This window comes from Mauremys reevesii, linkage group 2 (assembly GCF_016161935.1).
Source record: "Mauremys reevesii isolate NIE-2019 linkage group 2, ASM1616193v1, whole genome shotgun sequence".
NCBI lineage: Eukaryota > Metazoa > Chordata > Testudines > Geoemydidae > Mauremys > Mauremys reevesii.
This window is the reverse complement of record NC_052624.1, coordinates 2,647,737-2,667,375: the sequence shown is the minus strand read 5'-3', so window position 1 is coordinate 2,667,375 and position 19,639 is coordinate 2,647,737. Positions and strand designations below refer to the sequence as shown.

The 19,639-nt window shown below is 50.6% G+C and overlaps 1 protein-coding gene across 2 annotated transcripts; it reads left to right on the top strand.

Annotated features, from left to right (window-relative positions):
- Nucleotides 1-3,576: 3,576 nt before the first annotated feature.
- On the top strand, nucleotides 3,577-13,697 carry LOC120397106 (oocyte zinc finger protein XlCOF6-like). Of its 2 annotated transcripts, none has more exons than XM_039522615.1 (4): nucleotides 3,577-3,695; nucleotides 5,578-5,704; nucleotides 6,011-6,112; nucleotides 8,030-13,697. In XM_039522615.1, exons 1-4 carry the CDS (start codon nucleotides 3,672-3,674, stop codon nucleotides 10,003-10,005), a joined length of 2,229 nt encoding a protein of 742 aa, XP_039378549.1. In that variant the 5' UTR covers nucleotides 3,577-3,671; the 3' UTR covers nucleotides 10,006-13,697. The 2 variants fall into 2 exon arrangements, with proteins under 2 accessions (XP_039378549.1, XP_039378548.1); XM_039522614.1 differs by having other exon boundaries at nucleotides 8,027-13,697.
- Nucleotides 13,698-19,639: the final 5,942 nt, after the last annotated feature.

Sequence of the window (19,639 nt, the reverse complement as noted above, 5' to 3'; positions counted from 1 at the left end):
AGAGTTCTCGGCTGCGCTGCTCCCAAAGGAACAGAACCCGCCCACTCAGGATCCCCGCTCTGTGTCACACAGCTCCGGTAGATGTATAGTGACAACAGGGATACGGTTAACATCAGAGAGCTGAGATTCAAGCGAGGGACAGAAAGAATGTTGGAAACAAACGGTTACGTATGAAACAAAATCATAACATGCTCGCTAGCCCCTAAACAGAACTCTCAAGGCCCAGCCCTGGCTCCTGCAAGCTGGCTGGCCCCCGGCCTTTCCCCAGCCTTCTCAACCCCTTCCCATAAGATCAAGCCAACTTGTTCATATAGATTGAAGAACATAAGAAAGGCCGTACCGGGTCAGACCAAAGGTCCATCTAGCCCAGTATCTGTCTACTGACAGTGGCCAATGCCAGGTGCCCCAGAGGGAGTGAACAGACAGGCAATGATCAAGTGATCTCTCTCCTGCCATCCATCTCCACCCTCTGACAAACAGGGGCTAGGGACACCATTCTTACCCATCCTGGCTAATAGCCATTTATGGACTTAACCTCCATGAATTTATCCAGTTCTCCTTTAAACGCTGTTATAGTCCTGGCCTTCACAACCTCCTCAGGCAAGGAGTTCCACAGGTTGACTGTGCGCTGCATGAAGAAGAATTTCCTTTTATTTGTTTTAAACCTGCTGCCCATTAATTTAATTTGGTGACCCCTAGTTCTTATATTATGGGAATAAGTAAATAACTTTTCCTTAGCCACTTTCTCCACATCACTCATGATTTTATAGACCTCTATCATATCCCCCCTTAGTCTCCTCTTTTCCAAGCTGAAGAGTCCTAGCCTCTTTAATCTTTCCTCATATGGGACCCTCTCCAAACCCCTAATCATTTTAGTTGCCCTTTTCTGAACCTTTTCTAGTGCCAGTATATCTTTTTTGAGATGAGGAGACCACATCTGTACACAGTATTCGAGATGTGGGCGTACCATGGATTTATATAAGGGCAATAATATATTCTCCTTCTTATTCTCTATCCCCTTTTAAATGATTCCTAACATCCTGTTTGCTTTTTTGACTGCCTCTGCACACTGCGTGGACATCTTCAGAGAACTATCCACGATGACTCCAAGATCTTTTTCCTGACTCGTTGTAGCTAAATCAGCCCCCATCATATTGTATGTATAGTTGGGGTTATTTTTTCCAATGTGCATTACTTTACATTTATCCACATTAAATTTCATTTGCCATTTTGTTGCCCAATCACTTAATTTTGTGAGATCTTTTTGAAGTTCTTCACAATCTGCTTTGGTCTTAACTATCTTGAGCAGTTTAGTATCATCTGCAAACTTTGCCACCTCACTGTTTACCCCTTTCTCCAGATCATTTATGAATAAGTTGAATAGGATTGGTCCTAGGACTGACCCTTGGGGAAGACCACTAGTTACCCCTCTCCATTCTGAGAATTTACCATTAATTCCTACCCTTTGTTCCCTGTCTTTTAACCAGTTCTCAGTCCATAAAAGGACCTTCCCTTTTATCCCATGACAGCTTAATTTACATAAGAGCCTTTGGTGAGGGACCTTGTCAAAGGCTTTCTGGAAATCTAAGTACACTATGTCCACTGGATCCCCCTTGTCCACATGTTTGTTGACCCCTTCAAAGAACTCTAATAGATTAGTAAGACACGATTTCCCTTTACAGAAACCATGTTGACTTTTGCCCAACAATTTATGTTCTTCTATGTGTCTGACAATTTTATTCTTTACTATTGTTTCGAAGGAGAACTGGGGGTTCAACTACACCCCAGATATACTGTAAACAGGATAAGCCCAAGTGTTCTTGTTTTGTCCTGCAACCTCCACAATCTAGTGACTAGCATTTTGCTCAGTCCATTGTGAATTGTACAGTATTTAATTTTCACATGACTGTGGAAATAAAGGAAGAGGGAGGCACTCGTCAGGACCCTAATTGGGCCCTGGGTGATCACTACTTCCCACCACCCAACACAGATGTAATGAGGTTGAGTAGTGCCCGTATAAGAAAAATTAAAACTACTGATTATGCCTCCAAAAAGGTTTTTAGCAACTTTCAACTATAAAAGCAACACGGACAAAATAAGAAAAGCAAGATTAAAGACCAGCATGGAATAAGGATTAATATAAATGGCAAGTTATACTGAAGACAAGCACAAGTACATGTAAAATTATTATTCATTAGCTACTTACTGCTATTTTAACACTATAGTATCGATACAACTTGAGATCAAGTCTGCCCGAGCAACCAGACTTCTTCACTCCATAACCTTAGCCTGCATTCACCCGAGAATACGTTACCCTTCAGTCGGCCGTTTTCCGCATGGCCAGGTACAGACGGTCGCGAAGTGCACGTCCCTTAGGTTCAGGGGGTGTGGGTCAGGTTTCCCTTATGTCCGAAACACACACACAGTCCTGTGCCTTTGTACTTTTTATCTGATCTGTCCACCATGTCTTAAAACAGATTGACCAATTAGGGTCAACCAAATCTTTATCGTGGTTACAGTTGTCACCTTGGCTGTATAATTTATGCTTGCTTATTTCCTTGTGTGGCTTTGACTGTATAATTTATACTTATGTATTTTCTTGTAGCCAATTGTTTTAACTGTGAGTTAGACAAGCTGTGCCCAGGGGCACAACTTATCTCCTTTTATTGGAGTTAGAATGTGCAGCGCGTTTTGACCACAAGTCTTAGCTTACTTCTGCCAAGCATGCCCCCTTCGCCTCTGCCAAGCGTGCCCCCTTTGCCTCTGCCAAGCGTGCCCTTTTTACCCTTCCTGATTTGCATCATCACCTCACACAACAAAAAATTGCCTCCTCTGACCAACCCCTAAACCACCTCTGCTGGAAAGAAAGTACTGGGCATAGTATCCTGGAATCTCAGGGTTGGAAGGGACCTCAGGAGGTATCTAGTCCAACCCCCTGCTCAAAGCAGGACCAATCCCAACTAAATCATCCCAGCCAGGGCTTTGTCAAGCCTGACCTTAGAAACCTCTAAGGAAGAAGATTCCACCACCTCCCTAGGTAACCCATTCCAGTGCTTCACCACCCTACTAGTGAAATAGTGTTTCCTAATATCCAACCTAGACCTCCCCCACTGCAACTTGAGAACATTGCTCCTTGTTCTGTCACCTGCCACCACTGAGAACAGTCTAGATCCACCCTCTTTGGAACCCCCCTTCAGGTAGTTGAAGGCTGCTATCAAAGCCCCCCCACCCCCTTCTCCACCAGTCACCCTGGGGCTGGGGCAAGTAGCTAATGGGAGGAACCAGCCCCGCCCCTAACACGCTTTAGAGTGGGCGGTTTTTCGACCCAGAACCAACTTCTGCTTCTGCATGGGCGGCGTACAAACTTGCCACCCATGAACTTCTGGTACTGGCGCCTTACAGATGGCCTGGCCGCGACCCCCGCCCCATCGCGGAGGGGTGGTGAAAGCCGCGGGGGCTGGGCCCTGGAGCTCCTGCCCGTTCGCGCGGGGGGGCGGGGTCTCCGGTAATTACACACACGTGGCGCGGGGGGGGGGTCAGAGAGCCCCGCAGGAGGCGCTGCCCGGGCGGAGCGGGAGCGTGCGGGGAGCCGGCGGATCCCATGTGCAGGGGGCGGGACTCGGGCGCGGGGCTCGGCGGGGTCCCCGCTCGGCTGCAGCGGCGCCCGGGCCATGGCTGGCGGGGCCCGTGCTCGGGTAGGAGCCGGGGGAAGCTGCGGGTGCTGGGCGGGACCGGGCGGTGGCTCCCAGCAGGGCGAGGGAGGGGCCCGGGGAGAGGGGCTGGGCCGCTCGCGGGGACCCCGCACCCCGCCTCGCCGGGCCCTGGCGGCCTCCTCGGAGGCTGCGGGGAGCAGCTGCCCCTGCTCCCGGGAACACCTGCCCCGCTGCTGCCCCCGCCTCGCGCTCAGGGGAGCTGGGGGCGGCCCCCGGGCATGGGGCTGTAACTGGGGGGAGTCCCGGGGCTGCCATCAGCTGGTGCCAGGCAGGGGGTGGGTTCCCCTGGCCCCACGCCGCTGGGCACCTGCACTCCATGGGGCTAAGCCCTGGAGCCGGGACTGGGCTCCAGCCAAGCCTTGCCCAGCACGTGGCGTGTGCGCTAGGATCGGGGCCCGAGATTGGAGCAAAGAGCCCGACCAGGGCGCTCCTGACATGCAGCGTGTCCCCTGGCCCCCTGCAGGTAACGCTCCACCCTTCTGCCCTTCCCAATGTGTTGGCTGGGCAGAGAGAGGAGGCGGGTGAGGGAATCTCTCTTGCTGGAGCCGCTTCTCTCTCTCCCCAGCAGAAGCTGGTCCAGTTAAAGATCTGACCTCACCCACCTTGTCTCTCTAATCCCCTTGCACCAACAGGGCAGACGTGCCAAACCTGTGGGAAAAAATGCAGAAATTTGGGCTTGTTTTGGGGTTAATTGGCTTGTGAGTTGCTTGTTGGCTAGTTTCAGAGTAGTAGCCCTGTTAGTCTGTATCCCCAAAAAGAACAGGAGTACGTGTGGCACCTTAGAGACTAACAAATTTATTTCAGCTGCAGCTCACTTCTTCGGCTGCATAGAATGGAACACACAGACAGGAGATATTTAGACATACAGAGAACATGACAAGCTGGAAGTACTCATACCAACAAGAAGAGTCTAATCAATTGAGATGAGCTATCATCAGCAAGAGAAAAAAACCTTTTGAAGTGATAATTAAGATGACCCACAGAAGGTGTGAGGAGAACTTAACATAGATTCAATTAGTGCAATGACCCAACCATTCCCAGTCCCTGTTTAAGCCTGAGTTAATTATATCTAATCTGCATATTAATTCGAGTTCAGCAGTCTCTCTTTGGAGTCCATTCTATGTGTTCTATTCTGTGTGTTCCATTCTATGCATCCGAAGATTTCAGTAGGCTTTGAATCAGCCCCCTGTGAGATAGACCATGGAGATGTGTTTTCGCGAGAAGCCGTAATCTCCTATTAGGTGTGGAGATTGTATATGTGCAATTTATAGAGGTGATGGAGTCAACACACTGTAAGGAATAACCCACTAGTGGGGCACAGAAAGGCAGGGTGCAGAACTATATACTCAAAAGACAAAACCTCTGGCTAGTAAAGTGCCTCCAACCAATCACGACTTTACTTTTCTCTCATGCAAGCTCCTATGTCACTGACCAGATGTTGCTCGGGAGGTTCTGGTTGGTCAGAAGGGGCCTATAGCAAGTGATTGGCCAATGTATTGTGTGAGACTAAGACTTCCAGTTGTCCAGGAAGAGTGGAGGAGAGGCCTGTGTGCATAGAGATGGAGCAATGAGGAAGCCATGTAGCAGCAGCAGTAAAGTTCAGACTACAACTTCTAAGCTCCTTTGGGGCTTTTTATCTTTTTGTTGAGGTGCTCAGATACCACTGGATAAATTAGTGAGCAGTGACTCTGTACCAAACGCAGTTCCTATTCCTGGGAGTTTACACGTGTCCAAAAATGAGACTGTGTATGAAACATCCACAGCAGAATAAAAACATGCTGCACAGCATAGAAACACGTCCCTCTGCCTGGCTGAGTCTCAGGGTGTCAGCAGTAGGTACTGAGTGTGTCCTTCTGGATTTCAGGTGCCAGTGACATTTGAGGACGTCACTGTCTATTTCACCCTTGAGGAGTGGGAGAAATTGACAGAACGGCAGAAGGCGCTGTACCGGGAGGTGATGAGGGAGAATTATGATCATCTGATTTCACTAGGTAAAGAGCAGTTTTCATTGTTTGACTGCGTGTTGGAGGAGCTTTGACGTTCCTGGCTGGGATCAGAGGTTGACGCAAATATCCGAGCCTGCAGCTTTCGTGGTACATAAAAAGCTGCAGAGTTTTTGCAAACGAACATTGAAGTGCCGAGTCCTGGCCCTGCTGCGAGTGATGCTGCTCAGATGCGGGTGTGGATTGCTAGCGCTGTTGAGAGCCTCTTGCTCCAGGGGGTGGGAATGGGGAAGTCAAGCACAGGGTGGAAGGAGAACCTTGCAGACTGTTGTGTAATCCTGTCTTTGTGAACAGGGTATCCAGTTCCCAGAGCTGCTTTTGTGTTGCTGAACAATCCGGAGGAAGAGCCATTGTTCTGGGAGCATCGGGATCTGGAAGAAATAGAATTACCTGAGAGTGAGTAGGAACTTTACTAGCTTCCCTGCCATAGAAACGGTGAGCAGATTGTTACCATCTGAGACAAGAGCAGCAATCAGAGATGAGTATGTGTGTTGGGCTATACTGGGAAAGTGATCCAGGCCGTTATCAATCCCAGGGAGGGACCCATGGGAGAGTTTACTGTCTAGTGAAAAGAATGAATTTTTGTTTTGGGGAGATTAACTGGAGGACGAGATCCAATGGAGTGTGGAGCTGGAATGGAAGATTCAAGGATTTTTAGAGCAAACGCAGAATGGGTTGATATCCAAATATCCAGGAAAACTCTCTGAGGCCTGGTCTACACTGGGAGGGGGATCGATCTAAGTTATGCAGCTTCAGCTGAAGTCGACTTACTTAAATCAACTTACCACGGTGTCTTCACTGTGTTTTGTCGACTGCTGCTGCTCCCCCGTCGACTCTGCCTATGCCTCTCGTGGTAGTGGTTTAGTCCAGGAGTCGATGGGAGAGCGCTTGGGGGTCGATTTATCATGTCTACACTAGACGCGATAAATCAACCCCTGTTGGCTCCATCACTGCCTGCTGATCCTGCGGGTAGTGTAAACATACCCTGAGGGGTCCATGCTGTGAAACCTGTTGTTATCTGAACAGGACTTACTCCTGCAAGTGTGCTCCTGAAGTCTGCTTCAGAGACGCCCTCAGGGTATGGCTACACTTACAGCTGTGCAGCGCTGGGAGTTACAGCTGTGTTCGTACAGCTGTGTAGGGAAAGCGCTGGTGTGTGGCCACACTCACAGCTACCAGCGCTGCAGTGTGGCCACATTTGCAGCATCTGCAGCAGCATTGGGAGCGGTGCATTATGGGCAGCTATCCCAGCGTTCAAGTGGCAGCAACGTGCTTTTCAAAAGAGGGGGGTGGGCTGGAGTGTGACAGGGAGCATGGGGGAGACAGAGAGAGAGAGTGGATTTTTGGAGCCGACACTGTGTATCAGCTCCCTGCCTTGCAAAATCTGAAAATTTCCTCGAGCCCTCATTCACTCTTAACTGCAAATAGCCTGCAGACCAGATAAGCAGCTGCTCCAACGGACTCCCTTTCTCCCCCTCCCCCCGCTGTTTCTCTCCTCAAGCAAACACTCCCCCTGCCTGCCTCTTTCACAGCAAGGTAGTGGGTTATCTCAATTGATTGTTCAGTCAGTTACAGATTGATCACAGCAAACAGGAGCTGTGTTTGTTTTTTAGATAAGCAGCTCCCGGAGCCCCGAGTTCACAACAAAACAAAGAGAGGCATCACAAGAAAACAAAGAGAGTTCTTTAGTTAAAAGCATTCTGGGATATCTCCTAATACCTTGGAGGCCAATAACAGCGCTGGTGTGTGGCCACACTTGACGAGCAGTGCTGCATCACCAACGCTGCAATCGTTATACCCCAAGCAGACCAGGTGTACAGCCAGCGCTGCAGCCAGGGAGTTGCAGCGCTGGATTTGCCTTGCAGGTGTGGACAGTTACTAAGTTGCAGCGCTGGAAAGCCTCCATCAGTGCTGCAACTCTCCAGTGTAGCCAAGCCCTTAGCTACATCGACCTTACAACTTAATTCAATACCACACACTTTTTGGAAAACTGTTCTAACATCCAGCCAGATTTTTGTCACCCGTATCTCACCTTACTCCAAAGATAGTCCCGCTGATTTCAATGGGCGTGCCTAATGCAAGGTAGTCCCACTGATTTCAATGGGCGTGCCTAATGCAAGAGTGGCAGAATCCGACCCGTAATTAGGCCAGGCTCACACTTGCTGCTCGCAGTGCATTGAGCCGCAGCTGTAGCAGACCTGCGTGACAAGGGCTGAAATGTCTTGGAAGCAAGTGTTAGTTGGTAACATATTTGGTCTTTGCAACCAGCACATGTGGATGCCCAGAATGTTTTTTTCTTTTTAATTCCAGCAGCTGATTTCAGGCTCCTAATTAAGGAGGATGAGGATGATAAGGAAACTGCTGAGAACCTGGGACAACTCAAGACACCATTCAGAGACCCGGAAAAGGAATATAATTTGCTTTTTTCTATCCAGGGCAACCTTGCTGTGGGGAGGAGACACAAACGAGCTCAAGCCCACCTGAAAGGAAAGCATGTTGGAACCACAAATCCACAGCAGCTCAGTCCAGATGAGAAACCTCACAAATGTAGCGAATGTGGGAAAAGTTTCCAGAAGCGCGGGAATCTGAAACGCCACTTTTGGACGCACAGCGGGGAGAGACCCTACCCCTGCCCGGAGTGTGGAAAGAGCTTTCGCCAAAAGCACCATCTGTTAACGCATCAGAGAACCCATTCAGGGGTGGCACCGTATAACTGCCCCCAGTGCAGGAGGAGCTTCAGCACGTCTGCCCGCTTTAAAACACACCAGAGCACCCACCTGGGAGAGAGGGCGTTTCATTGCAGCGAGGGCGGGGAAGGCTTCCAGACGTGCAGGGTTCTTCAGGTTCACGCTGGGGAGGAGCTGCACATACGTAATGACTGTGGGAGAAGTTTCAGCTGTAAGCAAACCCTTAGGGTCCACCAGAGAATTCACGCTGGAGAGAAACCTAACAGAAGCCCTGGCTGCGGGGAAAGCTTTTCCACGTCCGTGCATCTCAAACTGCAGCAGCAGATCCACATGGGGGAGCGGCCCCATACGTGCAACGAGTGTGGGAAAAACTTCCAGAAGAGCGAGCACCTGAAGCGGCACAATCGGATCCACACAGGGGAGCGACCCTTCGCGTGCACGGCGTGCGAGAAGAGCTTCGTCCAGAAGCAGCACCTGGTGAAGCACCAGAGGATCCACACGGGCGAGCGGCCCTACCTGTGCAATGAGTGCGGGAAGAGCTTCCGGTTACGCAGGGATCTCGGCGTTCACCAGCAAACCCACACGGGAAAGAGGCTCCACGTGTGCGAGGCTTGCGGGAAGAGCTTCAGCCACAGGCAGTCGCTCGTGAGGCACGCGAGAACTCACGCCGGGGGGAGCACCTACACGTGTAACGACTGCGGAGCAGGCTTCGCGGTGCACAAGCAGCTCCAACAGCATCGGCAAAGTCACGCTGCGCAGAAGGCCTCCGAGCACACCTGCAGCGAGTGTGGGAAGGGCTTCCGGAGGAGCGAGAACCTGAAGCGCCATTTTCACATGCACACAGGGGAGCGCCCGTTCCTCTGCACCGAGTGCGGGAAAAGCTTCATCCAGAAGCAGCACCTGGTGACGCACCAGAGAACCCACACGGGCGAGCGGCCCTACCTGTGCAGCGAGTGCGGGAAGAGCTTCAGCACCGGCGAGTGCCTGAAGATCCACCGGAGAATCCACACGGGCGAGCGGCCCTACCTGTGCAGCGAGTGCGGGAAGAGCTTCCGGACACACCGGGTGCTGAAAGTTCACCAGCAAACTCACACCGGGGAGAGTCCCTTCATCTGCTGCGACTGCGGCAAGAACTTTCGGCACAAGCAGTCTCTGGTGACGCACCAGAGGACGCATGCTGGTGAGAAGCCCTACAGCTGCACCCTTTGCGGAGACGCCGTCAGGACTCTCCAGCTCCTCAGGATGCATCAGCACCAGCACACAGGGGTCCGGCTTTACACCTGCAGCGAGTGCGGGAAGAGCTTCCAGAAGAGCAAGAACTTGAAACGCCACTGTAAGACTCACACGGGGGAGAGACCTTACTGGTGCACCCAGTGCGGAAAGGGCTTCATTCAGAAGCATCATCTCCTCAAGCATCAGCGAACCCTCCATGGGGACAGAGCACATGTGGGTGGGGGATACGCACCCGTCTGCCCCCAGGGTGAACGTCTGCAGTGTCCCCTGGAAACCCACCTGCACACGGAGGAGCTGAGTGGGGAGCTCCCATTCCGGGTGGTCATTGTCGAGGACTTTCCTTTTCCTGGCAATGAGGCACCGGGGTAATAGTCCATCTGGAAGGAGATGGCAGATGAACATCTCAAGCATTGGGAACTGAATCCAGGAAAATCTCTTGGGTGAGTGAAGATCAACAAAAAGATATTGGAGATTCTCCCAATTGCTGTGAACATCTAACGAGCCACAAGAAATCCAGGGTAACCATCTACCCCTTTTAAATATGGGGAGAAGTAGAAACACATATCTGGGGAAAAACTCCTCAGCAAAGTGGCCGCCTTATGGACTTAGGAATGGCAGGAATTCTTTCAGGTGTATGAACTTCTGCTCAGCCAGGGAAGGCTGTCAGAGAGCGACTTTCAGAAACAAGCAATGAACTGTTCAGCACAAGGGAGCTCACACAGGAGAGAGGCCAAATCGATGGGTGTATGACTGGAGATCACTGAGCAGAGTAATAACCAAAGGAAGGAGACGAGATGTCTAGCGTGGTGAAGGGGGAATCATTGGAAATAACAGGCGGAAACGGAGCAATGGTAAATGTAGGCTGAATCTCAGTCCTACTTGTCTGTGACACGGTCTCCCAGAGGAAGCTGTGGAAGCCCCAAAGCTGGGACCTTTTACAAGAAGATTGAGCAAAGCCTGGGGGAGCGGTGCTGCCATGGCAAAGGGGAGGAGTGGTTAGGGTGACCAGACGTCTCGATATTCAGGTGTTTGTCCCACGTTCTGACCGATCTTTGTCCCAATATTTTTTGCTCCGCCGGCAGCACTTGGCTCTTTTTTTTTTTTTTTTTTGCTTTGCTGGCGGACTCCCTCCCCTGCCCCTTGTGTCCCGATATTTTCTCCCTCTCATCTGGTCACCCTGGGAGTGGTTGAGGTGGCTTAATATGTGTCTCGTGTTCAGCTGCAAAATCAAGTTATCATCCACAGCAGACCAGTGAAGGGAGAAACCGGGACTCGAGTACAACAGCTGGAAATGAAAACCAGACCCAAGCCACCTGTTCGAGGGGATGCCCAGTTAAGGCCAGATCCTCAGCTGGTGTGAACTGGTGTCGCAGCAGTGACCTCAAAGGCGCTATCCCAGTTTACACCAGCGGAGGATCAGGCTGTCCTTCAAAGTGGTGCCCAGAGAAAGGACGTGAGTGGATTTGCCGTTTGAAAACGCCCCAAGTAATCGCCATGCAAATTTCAGAAATGCTCCTGAGAATGAGTCCTCCTCAAATCTATAGGCCAAAGGCATCCCTGATGTAAATATCCTGACTTCAGTGGCAATACACCAGTGATTTGTTTGGCCTTGGTCTCATACTATAAACAGGAGATGAAGCATTGCCAGTGTTTGCGTGTATTTCACTACTTAAAGAAACAAGCTGGCTGGGCTGTCGCAGACAGGCCAACCAGTCGTCCAGCCTTGGGTACAGGATATCCCACGTGCTTTGTTTCAAGGCAGTTCTATTAGAAACGTACCAAAGTTTATCTGGAGAAAAGACCCGACAGGGGGTACAGATGAGTTTTGTTTCTTTCATCGTGTCCAGCGTGGAGCACCCTGAAGGGTCAAGTAGGAACACACCCAGTAACCCCCCAAGGGCTGAAGAAAGCTCCTTGCCCCAGCAGGTGCAGAGGGAGCCTTGTGAAGCAGGTTCCCGCAGGCCGGTTACAAGAGCCCCGCTTGTGATGCTGAGCTCATGGGATAAAGCTGGGAGGCGGGCATTAGCCATCTAGAGATGTGGGGCTGGGCTGCTTGTGGCGCAGAGCGTTCTGCCCACCTGCCGATGCCCAGGAGAGCATGCAGCACCGCCTGGGAGGGGCTCAGCACACAGCATCTTGTGCAGCTTCTGGAAAAGAAATCCATGTGAGAGGTCAGCGCTGCCCAGCAGCAGGGGAGGTGGGCAGAGGAGAGAGCAGGCATTGGAGGATCCCGGACTTCCACGGGCGCTGTGCAAGAGAGGGCCAATAAACAGACTGCCCTCAACAGGAGTTGTGGCTGAATTTTGTCCAGCAGGTCTAACGGCGAGAGCATTGCGGGGGAAATTCAGCCCATGCAGATGGCCTCTGCACCTCTCAAATCCCACTTCGGCCAGCGGCCCCAGCGTGCGCACACGTACACTGGCGCTCAGCGGGCGAGCACAAGTATCACTAGCAGTCTGGCTGTGGCAGCAATGGAGACATGACTGAGCTGGGCCGAGTACAAACACGCCTGAAAGCAGCAGGTCTGTGTTCTGCACGGCTCAGCTGTGCCTCCGCTACCCGTGCTGCTGCCGCAAAACTGCTAGTGATACTTGTGCTAGCTTGGTGCGAGTGTGCGTGCACAAGCAGGAGCCTCGTGCCCTCGCACGGAGAGTAGACATAGCCTCGGAGCGAACAGCTCACGAAATGTAGCCACAGAGGCAGGTATGTTGTGAGCCACAGCCTAGGAGCCGTGAGCTCCTGAGTTCTGGCGCTGACTCGCTTGGGGGCTTGGGGAGATCAGGTACTGTCCTGGTGACCTGTTTCCTGCTGGCTCAGACACAGGGCAGACGGGAGGGGGTTGGGAGGGTTATCTAGCACTTGAGCTTGGCTTCCTTGTCCCCTAAGGAAGTTAGCGGTGGGACGGGAGAGCAATCCGGTTAGCTGGGGTGGCTTGGATGCTTTGGGCGCCATCCCTGTTCTGTCAGGATGTGCTGACACTGTACGGGAGGGACTCGTAGAGTAACCCTCAGCTGCCTGCTCTCCCCATGGCCTATCTGGGGCGGGGGGGAGGTTCTGAATCAGAGGGTTGCTGGGTCTAGCTTCTTGTGTCTGTTCTGCTGGAGGCTTGGCATTAAAGCAACAGCAGGTGTGTAACATGGAAACACCTGCTGCTGCTTCATGGAATCAGTTTGGCTGATTCGTGTTCTCTGTTTCCTCTGCCCCCCACCTGCATTTTTATCCAGTGCCAGAAAAGATCTGGGTTCCGTTAGCGCTCAGCTGTGTCAACTCTCGTTTGCCACCTTAACTCAGCCTCCCCCCCCCCCACTGCATTGGTGGCAGCACAACTAGTCACTGTACTCGTGGGGGCAGTGTGTCTAGGGGACTGACGAGTCGGAGACTGATAAATGTGGTTTTACAGGGACACTGGGGCATGGGACAGAAAGCACAAACCTGTGGGCGAAATGACCCTCCCCTAAATGAACCAAGACTCTGACCTGCTAAAGATGCAGGGAAACTGCAGCTCATAGGTCTGAGTCCATCAGTGAACAGGGCCCAGGAGGGCTTCCAGTGGGGTCTACAGGTCTGGTCAAAATGACGGTGACGCTCTAGGGAGTTGCTGTGCATGACCTGGCTGGGAACGGTGCTACTGTAGCCACCCCAGCCAACCACTCTAACAACCCAGTGACTATTCCCCTCTGTCCCTCTAAGGCTGTTCAACTCAGCGGGGTGGTACGTGCTGTCTGGCTGACTTTCCCCTGAGAGGGGCTGAGGGTAGGGTCTTTTCTGACCAGGGACCTCACTGCAGGAACTCCTTCCCCGGGATACCTGCCACAGCCCTCGGCGCTTTGCTGGGAGGGTCAGTCCAGCCGGGACATTTTGGACTCCATTTTTTTCTCCACAAGGAAGGAAGGAGGGACTTGTATCTAAAGCATTGGCGTGGGGTCAGGACACCCCAGGTATTTGCGTGCGTGACCCCAACCAGGTTGTGAGACTTAATAGTAATGAAGCATTTTGAAATGTTTGGAAAAAAAAGTGCTTGGGAATGGAAAAGCCCCGGGGCCTGTTCTATTTTCTACTTTGTCTAAAGAGCCAGATGCTGGAGCTAGAACTTGGCATTTAACAATAAAATAAAGGAGCCTTTTCCCCCGGCAGTGGCTTTTCACACTCCTGCTTCATCCAAGAGATTTGGCAGCTACACGAGTACTTCGAAAACAAAATCTTCAGCTCCCTGGTAAATGTTTCCATTTTCCACCCCCACCCGGCTCTTCTCTGTCCTGGCACAGCCGAGACGCTGATTTCCCAGGTTCATCACGAATCGCTCCGAGGAGGGGCGCAGAGTGAGGGCTTGTCTACGTGGCGAAGTTGACGGGTAGAACTGTAGTGGTATAATACCCGTGTAGTCCAGCTCCCGGTGAGAATCACGTGGCCATGGGATCAAACACAACCTGTAACCCTATCCTGGGTGTGTTGTACCCTCCCCTGAGACACAGGTGAGGGCCCTGTTCTTTTTCTTTTTTTCCTCCTTATACTTTGGCAACACTTGTATCATAACTTGTCAGGCCAATGGAGTTTCAGGGGATTGAACATACGCAGCAGGTGCTGCTGTGCAAGGCTGAAGACTGGGCTAGTGATGAGAGAACATTTGCAACAGGACGGGCAAAAATGCTCAACCAGGCAGGCCCCAATGAACTTACAGCAATGTCTCCCAAACTTTTTTTGGGGGAGCTACCATTTACCAGTGGCAGAATCCCAGCCATGTCTGCTGCCTCCCATTCGCCTCTGACCTACAAGGAAGTTGAGCTGCTCCTGACCCCGGTCTCATGCTCACAGTGCTGTGGGGCAGGCAGCAGGGTGGTGCCAGGGCTCCTGCACAGAGGTGCATCACTAAGGAGAGGGGGCAGTGTGCCTCTGGTACCAGTAGTGCTCTGGCAGGCACCAAACATGGCCTTCTCTGCAAAACTGAGGGTACAGATCACGTAACACTGAATATAATGGAATTTCTGGAGCTTTTTGCCATCTGTCCCCGTTCAAGTCCATGAGTATCTGGGCACCTCAAAGTTTAGGTTGAAGGCAGCTTGTAACTAGTCTGCTGTTTGTTACCAGTTTTGCTTTGTTTTTCACTGAAAGTGAGTTTCAATCTTTCCCTGGTGTATGTCGAATACAGGGTATCTGCCCCCCATTGAGCTGTCTGGAAGGGCACGAGTACCAACCTCAGGGCAGACTGTTAAAAACCAGGGCACAAACTCCAGATTGGCTGTGAGTTCTATACTGAGATTTCACCAACCAAGTATAAATTCCTCAGGCACTGTAACCGTCTTACCATGGAGTCACAGACCGTCTCCTGGGGTACTCTGGTCTGTCTGGCCACCCAGGCAAGCTTGCCTGTGCGATAGATGGTCACTTACACCCAAAATCACAAGGATATTCAGGTTGTTCCTAGTCCCAAAGGACCAGTTACTTACCCCAGGTCAATTTCACTTTAGATCTCACACCAAAGACAATCCTAGAGTAAACGATCTACAGATTTATTAAGTAAGGAAAAGAAATGAGCGTTATTTACATGGTTAAAGCAGGTAAACATACCCACGCAAATGAGTTACAACAGGTGATAGAGCTGCTGTAATCTGGCAGTGCTGTACATCTCTTAGGGCTAACCCGGGCCCCCTTCCTCATGCTTAGAAATGTGTGTCCTCCCAAACCTCAAGCAGCAGGGGGACCCCAAATTCTCCTTATTGGGGCTTTTTATCCCCTTCTCCCCAGAGTCCGAACTGATGGGCTCATTCACACGGTTTCTCTTGGTGGAGTGGGGAGGAAAGCAATTCAAGTCTGTTCTTTCATGTTTCACGATTGTTCGTTTGGTTTCAATGGGCCTCCTTGGTGGGCAGGACCGAGCATCATCTGTAGAACCCTGCAGCTGACAGATAATGCCGCTTTCCTGTGTGGTGTCTTACAGAGACAGGTTTACAATGCAAACACGATCACCGTACAATGGGCTGCTGAGCAGTGAGATCAATACATGCAGCAGCCTACAAGCATTTCATAAAGTCTAAACACATTCTTAGAAGCTTAACGTCTATTTGAACAACATTAACACACGGGAGCCAGACTGGTTTCCAGCTATGCATGGTCTGTGTTCAGCTGGGGCCTAGGGGGCTTGGCATGAGCTGGCACCTGGTCTGCCAGTGTCACAGTTGGAGTCAATTTTTTTCTGCAGTATGAAGAATACAGGGAACATGTATTACAGCACATACAGGGAGAGAACAGCTTGAACGGCAGGAGGGGAAACAGCACAGTAAGGATAATGGGAGTTCAACCTAGGTGAAGCTACAATAAGGTGGGTGCAAAGCTGGTTGGAAAACGTTCCCAGAGAGCAGTTATCAGTGGTTCACAGTCATGCTGGAAGGGCATAACGAGCGGGGTCCCACAGGGATCGGTTCTGGGTCCCGTTCTGTTCAATAGCTTCATTAATGCTTTAGAGAATGGCAGAGAGAGTGCACTTATAAAGTGTGCGGACGATACCAAGCTGGGAGGGGTTGCAAGTGCTTTGGAGGATAGGATTAAAATTCAAAATGATCTGGATGAAATGGTCTGAGGTAAATAGGATGAAATTCAATAAGGACAAATGCAAAGTGTTCCCCTTAGGAAGGAACCATCAGTTGCACACATACAAAGTGGGAAATGACTGCCTGGGAAGGAGTCCTGCAGAAAGGGATCTGGGGTGATAGCGGATCACAAGCTACATATGAGTCAACACTGTTACACTTACAAAAAAAGCAAACATCATTCTGGGATGGGTTAGCAGGAGTGTCGTAAGCAAGACACGAGCAGTAATTTTTCCATTCTACTCGGCTCTGATTAGGTCTCACCTGGAGCATTGTATCCAGTTCTGGGCACCACATTTCAGGGAAAATGTGGACAAATTGGGGAGAGTCCAACGAAGAGCAACAAAAATGATGAAAGGTCTAGAAAACATGAGCTATGAGGGAAGCTTGAAAAAATTGGGTTTGTTTAGTTCAGTTTGGGAGAAGACTGAGGGGGGGACCTGATAACAGTTTTCAAGTACATAAAAGGTTATTACAAGAAGGAGGGAGAAAAATGGTTCTCCTTAACCTCTGAGGACAGGACAAGAAGCTATGGGCTTAAATTGAAGCCGGGGCAGTTTAGCTTGGAGATTAGGAAAAACTTCCTGTCAGGGTGGTTAAGCACTGGAATAAATTGCCTGGGGAGGTGGTGGAATCTCCGTCATTGGCGATTTTTAAGAGCAGGTTAGACAAACACCTGTCAGGGATGTGATAGATGGTGCTTGGTCCTGCCGTGAGTGCAGGGGGCTGGACTAGAGCCCTCTCAAGGTCCCTTCCCGTTCTACGATTCTATGGTGCGGGTGGCTGTGGTGCTCCCATCGCCTCTTGCTGCTCAGGGCTGCAGCTGCTCCTCAGCTTCCACCGCCTTCGACCACTTGCAGTCCATAAGCTCTGCCTGGGCAGGGGGAACTGGCTGCAGGGGGCAGGGCCCAGGAGCATGGACCGGAGCAGGTCAGTCTGGGCTGCTGTGGGGAGCCCCAGACCCTCCACCTGCCCTTGGCAGCATGCCCTGGCGGGTTGGATGTGGGTCATGGGCTGCTCTCTACCCCCCCCCCCCGCCATCGCTTGTGCTTCCCTCTGTGCTGCTGCTGGTGGGGGCTGCCTTCAGAGTGGGGGGAGGCAGAGAACAGCAGCTGCCAGCAGGTGTAATGTCAAAACCTGCTACCTGACAGAACTTGCTATTAACTTGTACTGAGCATGTGCGAATGGATTGAGCATGCTCAGTAATATCTGCTGAAGCCACTGCCCTCTCTGTGCCCTTACTTGGGATTAAAATCTGCTGCCTTCCATTCACAGGGTTTCAAAGGCAAGGGCGGGTCCAGGCACCAGCGCTCCAAGCGCGTGCTTGGGGCAGCAAGCCGCGGGGGGCGCTCTGCCGGTCGCCGTGAGGGCAGCAGGCAGGTTGCCTTCAGTGGCATGCCTGCAGAGAGTCTGCTGGTCCTGCAGCTTCGGCGGACCTCCGGCAGGCGTGCCGCCAAATCCGCGGGACTGGAGACCTCCCGCAGGTGCGCTGCCGAAGACAGCCTGCCTGCCGTGCTTGGGGCGGCAAAATACCTAGAGCCGCCCCTCTTCAAAGGGGGGATGAGCAGGGGGCAGAAACGACTGCACAGTTTACATGCACCTCCCCCTGCCCCCACCCCCAAAAAAGTGTGTCATATATTTTGAGTATTGAATCCCTTATCAGTTTATATAGAATCATAGGACTGGAAGGGACTTCGAGAGGTCATCTAGTCCAGGCCCTGCACTCATCGCAGGACCAAGGACAAAGTATATGTCTGCATAACTTCTCCTAGCAGTTCACAAATGTGTCTTATCTGCTGCTGATTTCCTGAATTGCACTTTCTTGTAATGAATTTTAAATACAGCTTTGCTCCTTCTAATTTATTTTTAAAAAGATGTTTTTACTATTCTTATTACTCGTAGCACTTCCATCATTTACCTTTGTCAACGTTGTGCAGATGGGTATCATTGTGCTATTTAAGTTATAGCTTAATAGCAAATAATCATTGAAAATATTTATAAGTAACTAGTTGCTAGTAGTTTTAGCAATGACACCAGTGTTTCTAGTATTGCACTTCCTATATTTTACTGTGATTTTTCTATTGGAATTTTTAATTCAATTTTTTTCTTTTTCTAGCACAAATGTATTCTGTTGGATCATGTGATTTCCAGTCTGACAGATTTCCTGGCCTGGTGTCAAAACATCTTCATTTTCATTTCATCCACCAATGGGGAGTGCCGTTCTCAACTCTTATTTTGCCTCTCAATCCAGCCCTTAGTGATTTTCCGCATGTGTGTTGAACCTGGTTCCCAAATATTCATTAAGGGCAGCATACGATCGAATATTAAATCCTTCTCAAAGGCAAAAATCTACTATAATTTTTACTGTACATAAGAACAACCATACTGGGTCAGACCAATGGTCCATCTAGCCCAGTATCCTGTCTTCTGACAGAGGCAGTGCCAGGTGTTTCAGAGGGAATGAACAGAACAGGGAAATTACTGAGTGATCCATCCCGTCGTCCAGTCCCAGCTTCTGGGAGTCAGAGGTTAAGCACACCCAGAGAATAGAGTTGTATCCCTAATCATCGTGGCTAATAGCCATTGATGGACCTATCCTCCAGGAATTTATCTAATTCTTTTTTAAACCCAGTTATAGTTTTGGCCTTCACAACATACTGAACACACATCTACAGCCCCAAGATTGCTTGACAACCACACACATTCAAAAATCATGAGTTATGCACCCCCAAGTCCTGACATTTAAAAAAGAAATAAATGAGATTGGCTTCTCTTCATGTGCCCGTCTGATCTTCAGCCTTTCAGATGCAGGAGGCCCAGATCCGCAGAAGTAGGAGTCTAAACCCCTGAGTGAATCTCGGCCTCGCCTCATACTTTTGCTGTTACCTCTCCCGAACAATTCATATATCTAAGGCCATATCTACACTACAAACTTGTTAAGTTATGTCAGCATACAGGTGTCACTTGTGCATGTGCCTGGTTGGCTCCTTGTGTCAGCGGTGAGCATACGCCCAGGAGCGCTTGTTTTGATTCAGAGTGCGGTGCATAATGGGTATGTATCCCTTGTGCAGCTCATCACCGTCCACTGCACTGTATTTTGGGAACACATGCTGGGGCCCAAACGGTTGCACAGGGGTGACTGGGAGCATGGGATCAGCTTCCCATAATGCAGCATTCACCATCCCATAATTGTATACATATTCCATAATTTTTGTACCTTTTTTCCTAAATTCCACAAACCCTCCTTACAGGGGCCCATTTCAGATGGGCGGGGGGGAGGGCTCACAACTTTATCCGTGATTCCAAGGGCTACTTAGGCACCTGAAAACTCTAGTTTCTTTGCAGATCATAATTAGAAATTAGCTGACAGGAGCCCTGCATCTAATTTCTATATAAAGAAAGAAAAAAACAAACACACA